Source organism: Durio zibethinus, chromosome 13, assembly GCF_047325235.1.
Source record: "Durio zibethinus cultivar Kanyao isolate XHJ-2024 chromosome 13, ASM4732523v1, whole genome shotgun sequence".
NCBI classification, from domain to species: Eukaryota; Viridiplantae; Streptophyta; class Magnoliopsida; order Malvales; family Malvaceae; genus Durio; species Durio zibethinus.
Window position 1 is genome coordinate 20,202,199 of NC_143174.1, and position 20,106 is coordinate 20,222,304.

Consider the following 20,106-nt stretch of genomic DNA (forward strand, 5'->3'; position numbering starts at 1 on the left):
CAAAAATTAAAATTGTACTAAAAAAATCAAGTAACCAAATAAAAATAAAAATAAAAGAAATCTAAACATCGAAAACAATGAATAAAAGGCAAATGAAAATTATAGCTAAACCTAAAATGCAAGGACAAATGATAGCTATAAGAAAATGCATACTTGAAAGCCAAACATGATGTGCACTCACTGGTGAGCGTAATTGTCTCATAATCCTCCAATCTCCCTTTTCGACAGATAATATCTTTCATGAATTTTGCATAGATAGGCATCTACTCAAGTGCATCTGCAAATAGGATATTAATGTGTAGCTTCTTAAACACTTTAAGAAATTTAGAAAATTACTTCTTTTCCTTCTACTTTTCAAATCTCTGAGGGAAAGGAATATAAGGTTTAGGTAGCTCAACTTTTAGAGAAATAGGTCTAGATGAACTTGGTAAAGCACTATGTGATGGTGTCTATGGTAACTGGGTATGAATAGGGACTATACCCCCATCCTTCTTTTTACCCTTCTCCTCATAGTTAACTAGGTCTCTATTGTTACACTTAAAGCAATAATCATAATAATACAGAAGTAATAAATCGTAATAAATTCACAGCAATAGACAACAATCAATAATAAAAAATACAAGAAAAGTAAAGTACACCAAGATTTACATGAAAAACCTTCTAGTGTAGAGAAAAAAATTATGGACCACTAGAAAAATTTTCACTATCAAATAATGGATATATAAAGTTCTTCTTTAGCTAAAACTAGAGCTAATCAATAACTAGAGAGATAATTGAAGAGATCTCACCAAATAGGTGACTCAACAAATATACAATGGATTTGTTTATAGAGAGCTTCAAACCCGATCTTCACCGTTTAGAATGTAGAACTCTAAATCATAAACCTACCGATAAAGTTCAGCTCAATCGAACCACGGATTGACTTCCATTCAACCAACTCTCCCTTCTATTTTTCTCTCTGCTTTTTTTGACTTTTTTTCTTTTTCTTCTTGGTTTGTGACACTATCTTAAAATAGCTCAATTTCTTTTTAATTAAGTAGCTAGGACACTGTGTAAAAAGAAAGACCAAGGCCCATGGCCTTTGATTGATCCAAAATCAATTATATGGGGTTGGACCCCATTTTCCTAACAATCTTCCCCTCTAACCCTATTAGGAGAAGATTTATCACCATAGCAGTTTCATTTAAAACTTATCTGGGCTAAGGAACTCATTCTGGTCAAGTTACTACATAGCTCAAGCTTCTTTTTGAGAAGTATTTTAGTTAACATATTGTTACATTTTCATCAGTATGGACTATTTTCAATAACATTTGTTGTTCTTCAATCACTGAATGTAACCAATGATATCTAACATCAGTATGCTTTGTTTTTGCATAGTACATGGCATTCTTACTCAAATATAAAGCCCTATGGCTATCACAAAATACTACATACTCTTTTTTATTTAACCTCAATTCAAGAAGAAAACATTTCATCCAAATCATTTCTTTACCTACTTCGATTGTTGCAATATACTCTACCTCTGTAATTGACAAAGCAACACACTTTTACAACTTAGATTGCTAAGACACAGCTTCTCCTGTAAAAATGAACAAATATCCTGAAGTAGATTTTCTACCATCAATATCATCTGTCATGTCAGCATCAGTAAACCATTCTGGAACTGATTGTGAAACTCCATAACTCAAGTACAATTTTGAGGTACCCCTCAAATATCTAAAAATTCATTTCACTGCTTCTTAGTGAACCTTTCTCGGATTAAAAAAAAAATCTATTTACTACACCAACTATATGAGCAATGTTAGGTTGTGTACAAATCATAAGATACATTAAAGAATCAACTGCAAAAGAATAAAGAATACTAGATATAGCTAATTGGTCTTCTTTAGACACTAGACAAGATTTCTTCTCAGATGAAAATGGTTGGTAAATGGACTGCTAACTGATTTAGCATGTTGCATGTTGAATTTACTAAGCACTCATTCAACATACTTTTTCTGTAATAACCATGGTTTTCTAACTCTCTTATCCCGAATAATGTCCATATCTAGAATCTACTTTGCTGAACTTAAATCTTTTCTGTCAAAGAACTTGGATAATTGTTCTTTTAACCTGTGAACCATACCAATATCTTATCCCACAATCAACATATCAGTAACATATAATAAAAGAATAACGAAGTTACCATCAGGGAATTTTTTGACATACATACAAGAATCTGGTGCCATTCTTTTATAACTATGACTCACCATAAAAGAATCAAACTTATTGTACCACTGTTACGAAGCTTGTTTCAAGCCATACAAGCTTTTTTTCAATTTGTAAACTAAGTGCTCTTTCCCTTTCATTTCAAAACCCTCAGGCTAATTCATATAAATGTCTTCCTGCAAGTCACTATGCAAAAATATAGTTTTAACATCAAGTTGCTCAAGCTTAAGATTCAAACTAACTGCTAATCTTAATACTACTCGAATGAAACTCATCTTCACAATTGGAGTAAAGATCTCATCAAAATTGATGCCTGATTTTTAAGAAAAATCTTTTACCATCAATCGAGCTTTATACCTCACTAGTTTATCACCATTTTTTTTTAACTTGAACACCTATTTATTTTTCAATGGCCTCTTCTCTTTTGAAAGTTTAACAAGATCATAAGTACCATTTTTTCGTAATGATTCCATCTATTCTTTCATTGCTTTTAACTAGTACTCTCTATCCAAAGTAACCTGCACATCTTGAAAGCTCTCTGGTTCCTTTTCACTGATAACCAAAATAAAATTTAAAATTGGATACCTGGTAGATGGCCTGCGCTCTCTAGTATATCTTTTAGGCTGAGACTGTACATCACCTAATACCGAAGGTAACTTCCCCTACTCAACACTCGCAGGTAGAGAGGATTGCTTTCTTTGCTCAAAATTGATTGTATTTGACTCATCACTAACTATGGCTACTCATTCATATCCTTAAGTTCTATTTCTTGCTCATTTCTATCATCTGTGGCTTTTTCTTATGAAACCTCTATCGATATTGAAATATTACACTCAATAATAACTCGTGTAGTCTTTTTATTTTTTTTAAGATCTGCTATAATTTTTTTTTCATGAAAGATCACGTCTCTACTTTTGACTGTATTTCTCTTCACTGGATCCCATACCTTATAACTAAATTTCTCATCACCATATCCTACAAAAAATACTATGTGACTTTACTATCAAACTTTGACCTCTGTTCTTTTGGCATATGTATGAATGTTTTACATCTAAAAACTTTTAAGTGAGAGTATGAAACATCTTTTCTTGTCTACACGTTTTTTAGAATGTCAAAGCCTAAAAGAACTGATGATGACCTATTAAGCAAATAACAAGCTGTGTTGACTGCTTTACCCCAGAATGGCTTTAATAATTTTGCTATCCTTAACATACATATAACTTTTTCTACAATGGTGCAATTCATCCTTTCAACTACACCATTATGCTGCGATGTTACAGGTTTTGTCATCTCATGCTTGATCCCATACTCTGAACATACTCTTCAAATTTTTTGGATGTGTATTCTCCATTATTATCAGTCCGATTACACTTTAAAAGTAACTCTATCATCCTTTCAACTATGACATGAAATTTTTAAAAATACTATAGTACATGACTTTTGTATTTTAACATATACACTCAAGTCTTACATGAAGTATCATCAATAAAAGTAACAAAATATCTACTACCACCACCTAATGACTCAACCTCAATGGGACCACATACGTTAGAATAAATCAATTCCAATCTATTTTCTTTTCTTTGAGAACTCTTATGAAAAGAAACCCTACAATGCTTACCGAACAAATAATAATCAAATGAATCAAGAGACATACCTTTGGTTAAGGGAATAAGAGACTGTTTTGCCAAAACCTGTAACCCCTTCTCACTCATGTGTGTCAGCCTTTTATGCCATAAGTTTACTGAAGCATCATCCTCAACAACATTTACATGGTTACCATTCAATTACATCCATGTTTTATACATTGTGTAGCATAGTTTTTCCCTTGTAACTACCATAGATCCTTTGAGAAGCTCCACTACCCATTCTTTTATCGACCTTCATATTTTTTTTATCAAGGACATCAATAACAAGTAAGTTCAATTTCATATCCGAAATGTATCTGACATCCCTCAAAGTTAACATGTAACCTGTACTAGTTTGTATAATAATATCACAAATCCCAACAATCTACGATACACTTTTATTTTTCATCTTAGTGCAACCAAAATCTTTTACTTTGAAGTTGTAAACAACTCTCTCTTCGGAACACAATGATATGCCACTCCTGTGTCAGTTATCCACTTAATGCTAGGATCACTAACATGATTACAATCACCATGTGTACAAATCAAAGTAACTGAATCACTATCTGAATTTACTGCTATAACATTATCATCATCTGAACTCTTGCCTTTCTCATCTTTTTATTTTTGCTTTAAGATTTTACAGTTTCATTTTATATGATCTATTTTACCACAATGAAAATACTTCACTTTATCTCTAGACTTGGATCTATGTTTAGACTTAGTACAACTTTTTGAGTCCTGACCTCTATCGATATTTCTACTCCTGTTCTCCGTGACCAGAGCTTAATTACCAGGGTCTACATCTTTTTATCTTGCTTCTTCATTAAGCATATTGTCCTTTACCATCTTCAATGTTATCTTATAATCAGGAGCTGAATTAAGAATAGTCACAACTAGAGTATTTTAGCTATATGACAATGAACTTAAAAAAAATAATGCTTTTATTTCATCATCCATCTTAAGCTTCATATTAGTCATCCGATTAAATATATCTTAAAAATCACTCAAGTGCTCTATAATAGATCGTCCATCTCTGTACTATAAAGTTGTAAGCTTTTTAACAAACATAACTTTATTCATACTTTTTTTTTTATACAATGTAACCATTTTTTCTTAAACAATGTGGGTGTCTACCTTCTGTGCTACATGATGAAATATGCTAATATTAATCCATTTTCTGATTGTAGCCAACGTCTTTCTACCTAATTTCTTTTAGTTTTCATCTTTCATATCTGTTGGTTTACCGAATCACTTATACTGGCTTTTATAAATTTTTACAGTATAAATGACTTTCATCATAGGCTTTCAAATTGAATAATTTGATGCTGTCAATTTTATCATGAAACTTGTATCACCTTTTATGATCTCAAACAGAATCTACTTCTATTTTGAGCTGCTTCTGTATCATTGTCTCAAAATAACCTGACTCTGATACCACTTGTTGCACCTGAAGCAATAATCACAATAATATAGAAACAATAAATTGCAATAAACCCATAATAATAGACAACAATCAATAATAAAAAAACATAGAAAAAGTAAAGCACACCAAGATTTACATGAAAAACCTTCTAGTGTAGAGAGAAAAATCACGGACCATCAAAAAAATCTTCACTATCAAATAATGAATATACAAAGTTTTTTTCTAACTAAAAGTAAAGCTAATCAATAACTAGAGAGATAATTGGAGAAATCTCACCAAATAAGTGACTCAACAAATACACCCTGGATTTGTTCATAGAGAGCTTCAAATCCAATCTTCACCATTCAGAATGTAAAACTCTAAATCATAAACCTATTGATAAAGTTTCAGTTTAATCGGATCACGGATCAACTTTTGTTCAACCAACTTTCCTTTCTCTTTTTTCTCTCTGCTTTTTCTAGCTTTTTTTTTCTTCTTGATTTACGACATTATCTTAAAATAACCCTATCTCTTTTTTTTTAAGTAGTTAGGGCACTGTGTAAAAAAAAAGACTAAGGCCCATGGCCTTTGATTAATCCAAAACCAATTACATGGGGCTAAACCCCATTTTCCTAACATCTATCAAGCTTATCATCATCAGACTTCTCAATTGGCACATCTTGATAACCTATCAAGCCTTGGTCACCAGCTAACTGCCTCTCACTTTTAAATGTGATTGCCTTACAATGCTCATTTCCCTCCCTCTTAAAGTTGACCTCTATGTTATTGGGTAAGATGCCTTGGGGTCAGGTACTAAAAAAGGTTGCTAATTGACCAATTTAGGTCTCTAAGTTTCTTATGGATGTAGAATGATTCTGAAACATGGTATTTTAGGTATGTATAAACAAGGTCTGAGCTGTAATAAAAGAACTTAAAAAATCATTGATTGGGGTTTTCTTATGTTGGGGTGGCATAAATGGAAATGAAGGTATGTAATGCTGTGAAGGTTGCTGTTGTTGAAAAAGTGGCTATTGAAAATTGGTGGTTAAGGTGGTCAAGTGCATTAAGATTGTTTGGTACTTCTATAAATTGGATAGACTTAACTGGGTTATTCCTCTAACCTAGTCCATATGTGGGAACATGGGGGTTTTTAGGTTGCTTAGGGGTTTGTCCTAAATAATGGATACTCTCTGAATGGGTGCTCGAACATGACTCCTTTAAGTGTCCTACCCTATATCCGTCACACATTGCTAAGGAACTATGTGTATGAGTAAACCTAGAATGACTATGACTCGGTTCTAAGGATGGAACCTTATAATATAAAGACTTTACAAATATAGGTGGGAAATTTACCTTAACACTAAACGTTGTAAGCTTACTAACCTTGTACACCCTTAAAGCTCTTCTAGGATACTGTCTCTCATTAGACCACTAATAATTATTAGTCCTCATATTCTTAATAAGCTCATAAGTTATGTCAGAAGGCTTACTCATTAAAGCACCTCGCAATGCTGCATCTAAAAGTGTCCTAGTGTTAAGTATTAACCCATTATAAAAATTTTGAATCTTTAGCCATTTCAATAGTTCGCGGTGTGAACACCGCCTTAAGAGCTCCTTGTATCTCTCTCATGCCTTATATAAGGTCTTTGAGTCATGTTGGACAAATATAGTGATCTCATTTCGAAGCTTAGCTGTCTTGGTCGGAGGAAAAAATTTAGTCATGAACTTCTGTACTAAATCATCCCAAGTGGTGATGAAATTTGATTGCATCAAGGCTAACCAACTCTTGGCTCTATCTCTAAGAGGAAATGAAAATAATTTAAGCTTAATGGCATCATCAATAACACCATTCTATTTAAATGTATGATAAATCTCTAAAAAATCTCAAAAATGAGTATTTGGATCCTTACTCGAATGACCACTAAATTGCACCAACTATTGTATCATTTGGCTAATTGCAGGTTTAATTTCAAAATTATTGGCTTGAATCACTGGCCTCCTAATGCTGGCTGAAAACCATGAAGATTAAGCACAACATAATCCTTAAGGGCTCTAGTGTTTTGCTCGACCATGGTGATGGTAGTATCAATTTGTTTTCCCTTCTAATCCTACTACAAGTAGCCTCAAGCTCAAAATCTAAAGGGATCAACTCATGATTCCTAATTGAGTGCATACATGGGCCACAAGAACACTATACCTAATGAACCACTTTGAAAATGGAAACCTAAGTATGTACAAATATAGAAGAAAAATTATCAACAAAAGGAACCTATGATATATACACCTAAAACCAAAACAAGCCTAAGCTCAAGCCTAAGGTATGTGCACTAAAGGGAACCAATCTATAGAAGAGTATGGTAAAAGTTGATATTAACTTAAGACTTTTTACACCTAATCCTCGGTAATGACGTAAAAAACTTGATATGAAAAATTTGCAAGTATACAGGTCAGACAAATAGTAAAAGTTATTTTTCGATCAGAATGTTGATTCCACAAGGATTAGGTAAAACTTCCTAAGCTAATTACCGGTTATCACCTTACTCTTACTAAAGTTTATTTAATAAAAAAAAAGCATGAAAAATTAACTAAACAAAATTAACAAGTAAAAATAAACCTAATATGCAAAAATTAAAATTCTACTAAAAAAAATCAAGTAACCAAATTAAAAAAATCTAAACATCGAAAACAATGAATAAAATGCAAATGAGAAATTATAGCTAAACCTAAAATGCAAGAACAAATGATAACTACAAGAAAATGAATAATTGAAAGCCAAACTTGAAATGAATTTACAAAGATGACGTACAAATGAAAGAGCCTAACCCACTATTCAAAAACTAAATTTAATGCCTATGCATGACTCATGAAAAGAAAGTTGGTTGTTACAAGTGTAAGCTATTCTAAACATACAAAATCTCTTAAAAACAACCTAGACATTATCTAAACACTGAGCAAACTAGATGAAATGTTGACTTGAAGAGCAAAAACTAAATAGAGGAAAAGAGGAAATACAACATTGAAGGTTTAAACTATAATGGAAAAGAAAAGTGAACAAGCTAAAAACTAACTTTTACACTTCACAATTTGGACTCATGCATGGCACAATTGAATCTACACCTAATCTGGAATTTATATGGAAGAGTAAATGACTAAATGAAAAATAAAATGGCAAAAGAAAATATGTAGAAAAATACATAAATAGTATAAAAAAACTAAAACATCTGCTGATATGTACTGAAAACTGAATGAAATAGTAAAAGAAAAATTCAATCTACAATTATATACTGTAAATGAACTTCATTTAAGATAGAGCAACTTAGATCTATTGGTTAACTACCTAAATCAACAAGAAAATAGTCTGATTCAACAAAGAAATAAACTCAACAAACTTAACTTCAAAACAGGTGCAAAATTTGAAAAATCATATCATCTAAGAAAATGATCCAAACAGTAATGAAATGTAAAGAAATAAACGGAATCAAGTAAGAATTAACAAGTAAACACGTAAAACGAAAGATTTAAAGTGAAAAGAAGACAAACAACTAGGAAAGGAGAGAGCAGTTCCACGCCAATCTTGATTGATTACATATGATCTGCACTTGTCACTGTCATCTAGACTAATTTCCAAGCTTGATTCGAACATTATGGTGCAAGTTTGAGGCTAAATTTTAAATATGTTATAGCTAATTGAATTAGGAAACTATGGAAAAAATTTGAGCAAAAAAAAAAAAAAAGATTTGAATGAGATATCATAAAAAAATCACAAGTTAAAACTAGTAGATTTAAAAACAAATTTGAGTATCAATGAAAAATTAGTAGATTTGAGCTAGAAATCAATAAAATTTGTAAGTATTATTGCTAAAATTATAAAGATCATTAAAAAATACTTAAGAAAATGTAAAAGTGCATTCAAAATCAATAGAAAAACATGAAGATCAAAGGCTATTTGGTTGCTAAAAAAATAAAAATACAGTAAAAAAAAGTGCAAAAATTAAAGAATAAGAAAAATAAAATCTTAAGCTAAAGTTTTCTCTAAAATGGTTGGCTCTACTCCTAATTATAGTCATGTGAATTTTGAATGAAGCCCCAAGAAAACTCTTCAAAATATCAACAATGAGGAAAGCTTCTAAGGACTTATTTCCTCTTTGCTTCTACACTTGATGCATGGTTGTTTGACTTTAAAACTCTTTACTAGTTTGCTAGCTTCTCTTCATACATTTTTGCCATGGCAAAAAGTCTTTTTTATAGCCAATAGCAACTCTCCAAAGTGCCAGCTCATGTGCTTCTTAAAACCTCTTTTAAGTTTTCAAAAGATGGCACCAAAATGCATTGGTTACATGGTCAACTTCCAAAATGTAAGCTTGCATCCATGTTCCCTCCTTTTGGTGTTAAATGCATCGATTTGTTCTTTAATTTTTCTGCCAAAATTCAAGTCATAAAAAGAAAAATTTATGTATTATAATGCTTGAAAAATTTTTTAGAAATTTACCATATAAAAATTAACATCCAACTTACTAATGCACACATTACCTTTCAAGCATGTATTAAATCTTAAAAAGCTACTAATGCATAATTGAGATAAGAAAGATAATTCTAAATGAAAATTATAAGAATTAGGACTTGAAATATGGTTCCATAAAGTTCATTTAAGCTCAAGAAGTTATAAAAGAAAAGGGTAAAAAGAACTCCCTTAATAGGCAATGAAGCATAATTACACTCGTTGTGACCTTTACTAGCATTTACCATCATAAATCCTCCAAAATGTGTCCGGATTGTCCAAACTTTCTCATTTTCTCTATTTGTACTTACACATAAGATAAATGTGCATTTATGAGTAATTTTGCTAAAAATCCTAAGGAACAAGCCAAAATAAATATAAAATTATACTAAAAATGAGCATTAAAAAACTAAAATTTTAATGCAATCAAAAAATAGAGCATTAGGAAGAATAAATGCTAAGTTAAAAAGTGATGATGAATGCAAAATAATAATGTTTAATAGTGATAATTTATTTGATGAAGTTGCTATACTAAAAACTGATAATGATATGTTACAAGTAAGATTGAATGTAATGTTAGATGCAAAAATGAAAACAAAGTAAAAAAGGTTCTACAAAATGGGTTTGATGTCTAGTTTGTTAATATTATTATGTTTTGTATTTGAAGTGGGTAAGGATGACATGCTTAGGAATAATATGTTGGCTCTGCCATGAGTAATTATGCATGTATGAATGATATATATTGTTTGATGATATGTAAAATTTTCCTGTCATTAAAGTGTATATATAATATAAAATTATGTTTAGTTATTATAGTACACATACTTGCATTTCAGTTTCTTTCATAAAATACCTATTAAGAATAACACAAAAAAAGATATGACTAATTGATACCACCAAACAGAAAATGATTGCAACCATGAATGTATATATTTTTATTTCCATTTAAAATCATGAACCACAATGTTTTCAACAAGACATTGTTATTTATAGATTTAGTAATTTTAAACACAACATGAAAACGACATGAAAAAAAATCATATATGAGTTCAGTGTAATTATGTTTCATATCTTAATTATGTAGACACGGTTAAGAGATGACATTATTTATGTTGTGTTCGTGTCAAACAGTAATGACATACTTAAAACACAATATTATTCATAACATAAAATTTTTTTAAATTATTTTAATTTACTTAAAAATAAATTAATAATTGTATTTATCGTTCATTTTAATGTTTAAATATATTATAAATATTTAATTTTTAAATAATTTTTTATTTAAATACTAATTTAAATGATTTTTTTATTTAAATAAATGGATTAATCATGTCTAATCATGTTATTCGTATACAATCATGTTAATCGTATTGTGTCGTATAATGTTATTTAAGTATAAATTAATTTTAAATATACTAATCATGTTATGTCGCGTGTAACACATATAATAAACGTATTATATTCGTATTTACGTTATTCAAGTCATTTAAATATTCATCTCATGTTAGTGTCAAGATTATTTGTATTATATCTGAAATTGTGTCAAACACAAAGCACAACACGATGACATGAATTATTAAGTTTAGTTATTCGCATTTATAACAAAAAATGACTAGACATTTACATTGGTGTTTGCATTTACAGCAAACATGTAGCTATAAAATCGAACAAGTATATTGGTATCAAGCCTGCTACAAAATATTGCTAAACATTTTTTCAAAACTCAATATGTAATTATAGGAACTGTAACCCAAAAAATCATCAATCTGGTAGTACAAAATGACCAGAATGTTTGGCTACTATAAAACTTATAGCTATAAAACCAGATAACTACATTAGTATCAAGCCTGGTACAAAAAATTGCTAAACCTTTGTTGCATTTCAAATACTAAAACTATAGGACCTATAACCTAAAAAGTCCTAAATTTGGTTGCAAAGAGTCCTTATGGTCAATCTTTCTTTGAAGTTGGTGCAGACTTTCTTGTTCTTTCCCTCTTGTTGACATATGTTTTTGCAAGACCTTCTTGCTCCTTTGTGCCATATAACAAAAAATTTAAAATAAAAAGTGAGACTCAATATATAGCACAAAAAATGGTTATGTAAGGATCAATCAATGGCTATTTACCAGTAATTTTTTTCGAATGATGTATTGACTAGACACAATGCCACCCCTTTATATAATCAGTGCATCAAGTCTTCCAAGTTATGTTTATGAAATCCATAGTATTAGTCTCAACACCTTAAACTGTATAAAGTAAATAAAATAAGTAATAACTTACATTGAATATCGAAATCCTATTATTTGGGTTTTGGTATAAACAAATCCCTATGCTAGGTAAGTAGGATTTTCTTTTCCTTTTCCTTACTTGTGAACTCTCACAAATGGCTTATATGGTTAACAAGACAGTCAATGATATCAGAACTTTAAAAAAAAAATTGTTCTCAAACAATAGCGACATCAAAACTCAGAACATCAATATCAGAACTCAAACAATAGCAACAAAATTAGAAAATGCATACACTTACATTTTCTTCAACAAAAACAGTGAAGGATATGTTGTCACTTGTAATGGTTGACTTTGATCTTACATTTTTATTATCAGTAGCCTACACATACTTAAAACAATTAGTATAATATGATTTTCATTCATTTAAGAACAAAACAAGTATGAAAAAATTTTCTTATAAATTATGATGTCCTTTGATATCCTAGCTTGTAGGCTTCTCCATAACAATATTCACGTCATCTTCCTTTCTTGCCTTAATAGTTTGGTCCCATTCTTACTTTCAATGGGTTCTTTTCTTCTTTTCTTTGCTGGTCTACTTGGCATTTTTTTTACTAAAAAAGATAAATTTGGTCCATGAACACTTTTGGGCTAATATTGCTTACCTATAACAGATTCAACATGTGCTTGTAAGCACATAAATATTTTTCCTTGTTCAACCATGAACTTTAAGTGGATCTAATCCCTTATACATTATTGCACTCATTACATGCTAACATGAAACTCCACTTATGTCCCATCTCTTACAAGAACATGAATGGTATTGTAACAAAATAATGAAACTCTCTCTCTCTTGTGTTTCAACATTCTCACAATATACTTCAGGCCCACCAATGCCATTCCATTTAATCTTCCATTTTCTAGATAGTTGCCTAAACTGCTCAACATTTTCTACAATTATAGGGCCATAGTTAGTCTTCCATTCATTAGCAGCATTCCTTTTTTGGCACCAGTCTCTTCATTACATAAACCCTAATATCCTCTAGCATGCTAATGATAGGCTTGCACCTTGCTTTTAAAAAGACACCATTAAAAGTTTCACACATATTGTTATCAATGACATCACATTTAATGATGTCATTAAAAAAAGCTTGGCACCAATCATGTATTGGCCATTTTTCCAGTGACTCTTCCTTTGCCCTAAACCCTCCCTCAATACCTGCCATGATTTCTAATTGTTTTTTCAACTCAAGTTCGTTGGGAGACCTGACAAATATCCAAAACTATAATTTCAAGTCTTTTCCTCTATGACTGTTCCCTCACTTAGCATAAATATACCTAGAACACATTCTTTGCTCTGGCAATATATTCCTAATAGATCTTATCAACCTAAATATTGAAAAAAAAAGGTAATGTATTAGAACAGAACAATTATACCAATTAAATAAACAAGTATGAAAAAGTAAATAAAAAGGCAATTAGAAAAATTACCCTTTACATATCACTGATCACAGACTATCTAAGTCCATCTTTGATACCTAAATCATCACAAAGTTTTTATATAAACCATGTCCAAGTCTCAATATTCTCTTTTTTCACCATTGCCCATGCAATTGGGAACATTTGATTATTCTCATCCCTCCCTATAGCCATAAGTAGCTAACCCTTAACTAATTTTTTAAAGAAATAACCATCAAGATCAATCATGTACCTGCATCTCTCAATAAATCCTTTCTTCAAAGCCCCAAAATATACATATATTTTGTCAAATAAAGGCATAGAATCAAGAGTTGAATTCTTAAATGTTAAAAAAATGATGTTCTCTGGGTTGATTGAATTCAGTTCCTCAGTATAATCATTTAAAGACATAAATTCTTCTTTGTACTTTTCCTCCATTTTTTTAAGAACAACTCCCTTAGCTACTTTACAGATATCATACGACACAATAAACCCTAATTCCTTCCTAACCAGTGCCCTCAAATGCCTAGGCTTCATCAAAGGCATTATATTAATTTGTTCACCAAACCTTCTAGCAATAATTGAGACTATCACCCTTTTATTCTTTGAAGTGGGTAGGCATGAATGCTCAGACATATATGTTTTCACAATATATGTCCTATTAATATTGCATCATGAGTAAAGCACAGTCCAATTACAGCCTTAGGCATTACATGCAACTCTAACTATGATTTTATCATTTTTTTTGTACTTGAATTCAAACTCTTTTCTTATAGAAAAATCACAAAGTACTTTCTTAAATAAATTTAAATTCTCAAATCTAAACCCAAGCACAAAATCTTCAAAATGCACCTTGGGATTATAATAAGTGTTACTAAAATACATTCTCAGGGAATTGTCTTTATCAGACCCATCACTGGTGTTACTGTAACTGCCAAAGTTTGATTAATCAAAGTAATCACTCATGTACCCATCAACATCAATGTTTGGCATTACAGATTCAACTTTACCTCTAACAACTTTACCACCATTTGATTCATTTGATTCAACATTTAATTCACCATCTGATTTGCTATCACAAAAACCAATTTTCTTTTCAACGTAAACTTTAACATTCTGCCTAGTTTTCATCATCAGCTACAAAATCATCATTAACATTGCCATAATTCTCATTGATTTCACCTATATTAAATCCCTCAATAGACCCTAAACCTTCAACATTAACATTATTAGCATCATTAACTTCATTCACATTCACTTCACTTGCATTAAATCCCTTAACAGACACTAAACCCTCAACAGTAACTTAATTAACGTCATTAACTTGATTCACATTGACTTCCCTTGCATTACATCCCTCAACAGACCCTACACCTTCAATAGTAACTTCATTATCATCATTAGCATCATTAACTTCATCCCCTTCCTTATCTGACTTCTCCCTTCTTAAACCTCTATGAAAATCAACTAATATAAGTGTAGGAGGCCTTACTTGTATATTAGGTTCATTACTGCCAATCACAACAACCTCATCATCATCATCATTTGGAATTGGTTTCAAATCAGAGCATTTGTTATGTCATTATCAAGTTTGAAATCCAAGTGTTCTACAAAAATATCTATAAGCCTACCCATCTTTAATTGAGCAGCCAAATCTACCATATTGTGATCATTTTCTGCTAATAACTTCAAGCCTGTTTTTAATATTTTACTAGACTCCATAAAGTAAATTTTCACCTTATGCCCTAAATCATAACCTAAACTCTTCACAGCTCCTAATATTGTCCAATAACAAATATGATCAGAATCCTCATTAAATTCAATCATTGACCCATTCACATATCTAATTGAATTACGCTTCTTTTGAATTGTCCCCTATGGTGGTACCATGCTTAACATGGTTCCCAAGTCATTCTAACCTTAAACCCTAACATCAAAATAAAATAAATAAATGTCTATAGTTAACCAAACAACTAGTGTGCAACAAATGGTACACATACATAATGAAATTATATAGAAACCAATGTTGCTGGTACATTGCAAGCAAATTCCATAATTATGCCCTAATATTAATTTAACTATGCAATAATTATATTCAATGGCCCATACAACAGACAAATAGGCCATAGAACCAGACAAAACATAACAGACAACAACAAGACCACACCACTACAATCCACTATTGCTAACTAAAAGTTTAAATATTTAGCAAACACATTTATTAAGAGTATACCCCTAACTTGTCAACCCAGTGCATTCAATGTACAAATAAAGGTTTAGGATTTTCAAAAAAATCCCTTTTCAGTTTTGTAAAAATTTCAAGAAGAAAAAAATAAACGAAAGTGTACTTAAAATGCAATGAAGTGAAGAATATGAGGAAATCAAGTGAGAAATGTTGAATCGTCTAACCTGTTCTTGTTTGAAAACATGAAGAAGTGCGAATAAGTGCCGGAAAGTAATAGAGAAACCAACAAGCAGCAAGTAAGGAATGTTGAATCATCTATGTGGGATTCATATTAGGGTTAAAGATTTGGATTCTGAATCGTCAAAGTGGAATTCTGATTAGGGTTAGGATTCTTATTAGCATAAAGAATTTCTTCAACTCAAGTTTTCAATCTTTTTTTTATAGTTTTTCATTTTTTTTATAGTTTTTTTAATGATGATGAGATATTGTTTAGTTCAAGAAATGGTAGACATAGATTTTTTATAGTCCACGTGACTAGAATTTGTAATATACGTTAGCATTAACAATGTTAAAAACCAAAGAAAATGCCACATCAGTAGCCATATCAACCATTTAATGGATAAAATTTAACACTGTTAACAATTAGATTAAAATCCTTAAAAAAAAAAATACTACAAGGACTAAATTCCTAAAATTCGATGAGTATAGGGACCTGTAAACACCATTTTTTTATTATCATTATTATTTTTTTATTTTTCTTTCTTTCTTTCTTTCTTTCTTTTTCCTTCTTCTTCTTTCCTTATCTGGTTCAGTTTGACAAGATCTAGTGCATTAAATGCATAATCACCAAAGTCCAAAATGCCAGCCGCCACCACTACCGGCAGTCGCCTGGCACATTACCTAACTTGACAATTTGAATTTTGGGTTGAAAATATGGGATTCAAATCCCAGAAAATATAAGATTTGAATCCCAAAAAGCTCTATAAATAAAGCTTGTTATCTGCAAGAAAAGGGAAGAGGGGTAGAAAAATTTACAAAAAAAAAATTTCAAAAAAAAAACTTTCTATAAAAAAAGATACCCTGCAAAAAAATTAAAAAAAAAAAGAAAAAAATCCAGAAACACGATCCCTAAGGTAAGAGAACTCAGCGCCAATACAAAAAAAAAAATAAAAAACAAAAACAACACAAACACAAAAAAAAAATTAACCTAAACTTTCAGGCTAGATCTGCGTCGTTTGGGATACTTTTAGATGAAACAGAGGTTGGATCTATGTTTAGGGGGTTACAGAGAACATTATAGGTGATTTTGGCTTTTCTCAGTCACCGACAACGACGACCAATGATCGGTGACGACAGCGATGGCGACAACCGATTGGCCACTTACGTTTTGGCTGAAGAAAAAAAAAAGTTTTTTATGTGAGAGATGAGAGAATGGCTGAAAAAAAATTTTGGGCTTTTATATAAGCTGCCAATAGCCAAAACGATCGCGTTTCAATAAACGTCCAAAATGACATCGTTTTGAGCCCTGAGGATCCGAGCTTCAACCTGTGACCCGACTCGAGGTCCGCACACCCGACTTGAAGACCTACTTCTCCTTCACCCTCCGATCGATCCATATGAACTGACCCAGGCCAAATCGAACTATCCCAAACCGCTTAACCAAATTACCCTAACCAGATCGAATCGCTGACACCGGACCGAACTGTTCATTGATCGGACCGTTGACCTATCCAATTTAGGTAAAAAAAAAATTTTTTAGAATTTTTTATGTATTATTTTTGTTATTTTAATTATTATTCTTAATATTTATGCATGTTAATTATTAATATTTATGCATATTAAAATATTTACATTTACTAGAATAAAATTTTGTTATTTTATAAAAATAAATAATAAAAATTTTTGATAATTTTGAATAAATTTTATAAAATAATTGGTAAAAAAATTTAATTAAATAAAAATAATACAAAAATAATAAAAATGTAAGAAAAGAAAAATTTTATCCGACAATGAGATTTAAAGATACTCCGAGTAATGATGCCTATGAAATCTCTAGGTAAAAAATCTTTTTTTAAATATTACCAGTGTGTTGAAATATTTATAAAAAAATTTTAATATAATGAAAATTCTTTTTTTCTTCAAAAATTTAAATTAAAAATAAAAATTAATAAAATAATCAATAATTTTTTTAAAAAAGAGAATAAAATATGTGCATCAATATGGTAACAATTTGCATTGCATGCACGACATAACTTTTTTACAAAAAGTAAATTTAAGCCTCCAATGATGAGATTTTAAGATATTCTGAGAAACGATATTTAAAAAATCTCTAGGTGAAAAAAAAATTCTTCTAATGTTATCAACGTAATAAAATATTTTAAGAGTTATTTTGATAAAAAGGTTCTAATTTATTTTTCTCGAATAAAATTTGAGCACTAAAAAATACATTAAAAAAATAATTTCTAATAAATGAAAAATCAGAGAAATTATTTAAAAAATTATTTTTTAAATACCGAAAATAAGATTATTTTTATTGAATCAATGGATAACACATAGTTAATTGGTACCGTTTTAAACGAGCGTTGTATTGTGCTAATCCTTCCCCACACGTAATCATCTCCTGAACCCAGATTGTTACGTAGACCCTAAAATTATCCATTTAAAGAATTTTAATTAATTTTAAGATTTCATTAAAATGATATATTTTAATAGGTGATCAATCGCATCTAACCAAAAAAAGATTGGTGACGACTCTGTTATTTTTTATTTTATTTTTAAATTCGTCGGGTGGACACAAAATCGTTACGACAGTTTGACGACTCCACTAGGGAAGCCATTTGTTTTCAAGAGTCAGGTCAAAATTAACTATGTGTTATTCTCAAATTTTGATTTAAACAGCCTTAATCAGTTTTTTAGATTTTTATTTCACTTTTAACAAAAAAAAGTAAAAGAAAAAACAAATAAAAAGCAAAAAGAAAAAAATTTCCCTCACATTTATTTTACTATGCCTCTTATGCTTTATTTTTTTGTATATTTTACTTTCAATAAATTAGGATATATTTGCACACACAATGACACAATGCATCTTATGCATGAGTTCTATACTCGAGCTCTGTCTCTTATAGGAGGAAGTAAAATACCTATGCCCTCGTAAGGTGATAATCTCCATAATAATAAGCGAAATACTTTCACTCAAATTAAACCCTTTCCGTTAGTAGCTTGTAATGAGTAAGGATCGATGTCCCTCACTAGTCCAGCGTGGATGACAGTTGAGAATAATTTGAAAACTTTTAGACACGTGTCAATCCAAATCCAGCATGTAATAAACTTAAAAAATCAGCTTTAGGTAAAGCCTCGTCCACCTTTTTGTAAGAAATATCTAAGAATAAAAGTTTTGTAATATAAAACAAAACAAAAATAATCTCAAAACTAAAAATATTTTTTTTTTCTCAAACCACATCCTCACACTAACTCAATTTTGTTTCATTTTTTTTTTTTTGCATTAATCATATCATACAATTCTGTATCGAGATATTTGCTCGAGGACATATTTCTCCCAAGAAGTTTTCATGGATCCCATAGAACTATAAATTTGCTCATCTTCAGTCAGTGTCTCATGTAAACCGCATAATGTACATGTTTGGTCAAAAGAAACCCACCAAAAGAGTGAAGATTGTTTGCCTACCGATCATGTGTTTGAGTTACCCGAGAAGGTGCATTTGGATCTCACATAAAATGATTTAGAAGACTTAACCATCATCTAAGATCAGTTAAATGAAAAAAGAAAAAAAAGCTTTTGTAAGAAGTATAGACAGATTGCATCCCTTATTCCAGTAGTGATCGATGAATAACCGATCAGGACAGTTATACAGTTTTGAGATCCATCCTATAAATGCTTCACTTTTAATCAAGAAGATTTGGTGCCAACTATTAAAGAGTATTCGATTTTGCTTGGAACAGAACTACAGTGTCCAGATAAAGTGTTTACTCAAAAGTCGAAATCAGGTTATCGCAAAAAGTTGATCAAACTTATGGGAGTTAAAATGGAAACCATTGATCCATTCGCAAGCTTAAAGGTGAACATTTCGGCATCCGTTGGAACTTTCTTTAAAACTTCATTCAGGGACATTTAAATGATGATCAAGGTATGGATGCGTTTGTTTTAGCATTGTATGGTATGATAATATTTTTGAAGACTTTAGGGTACATTGAAATAACTGTGATAGACTTTTTTTAGCAAATTGAAACCCAAACAATTAATCCCACTCCAGTAGTCCTAGTTGAAACCATCATGTCATTGAATTTTTATCGACAAAATGAAAAATCACAGTTCATAAGATGTACATTGCTATTATATGTGTGGGTTATAAGTCATTTCAAGTGCGAGAAGAGTACTTTCTCAAAGCCGTATCTTTAAAATAAAACACCAATTAAAGAGTTCTGCAAAAGTCGAAAGCCAACATTGAAGATTAAATAAGAGTAGGTCCTTTTCTTACGAA

General features: G+C 30.6%; 1 protein-coding gene and 1 non-coding gene across 7 annotated transcripts in view; one reads left to right on the forward strand and one right to left on the reverse strand.

Annotated features, from left to right (window-relative positions):
* LOC111302958 (uncharacterized) overlaps positions 1 to 20,106 on the reverse strand; it is a 41,992-nt gene that overhangs the window by 6,738 nt on the left and 15,148 nt on the right. Inside the window, exons 4-5 of one of the 6 annotated variants that reach the window (XM_022898883.2) lie at positions 5,195 to 5,286; positions 181 to 277 (exon numbers count right to left, since the gene is read on the reverse strand). The exons of 1 other annotated variant lie outside the window; for it this stretch is intronic. In XM_022898883.2, coding sequence (XP_022754618.2) covers positions 5,206 to 5,286 — 81 coding nt within the window. In that variant the 3' untranslated portion in view covers positions 181 to 277; positions 5,195 to 5,205. Of the gene's footprint in view, positions 1 to 180; positions 278 to 5,194; positions 5,287 to 9,074; positions 9,660 to 11,394; positions 11,770 to 11,933; positions 11,985 to 20,106 lie in introns of those variants that run through there. 4 more of the 6 variants (XM_089741989.1, XR_016326551.1, XM_022898882.2 and 1 more) reach the window with 4 other exon arrangements.
* On the forward strand, positions 6,824 to 6,929 carry LOC149515402 (small nucleolar RNA R71). Its single transcript, XR_016327179.1, has one exon. It is a non-coding gene; the product is annotated as a small nucleolar RNA R71 (small nucleolar RNA).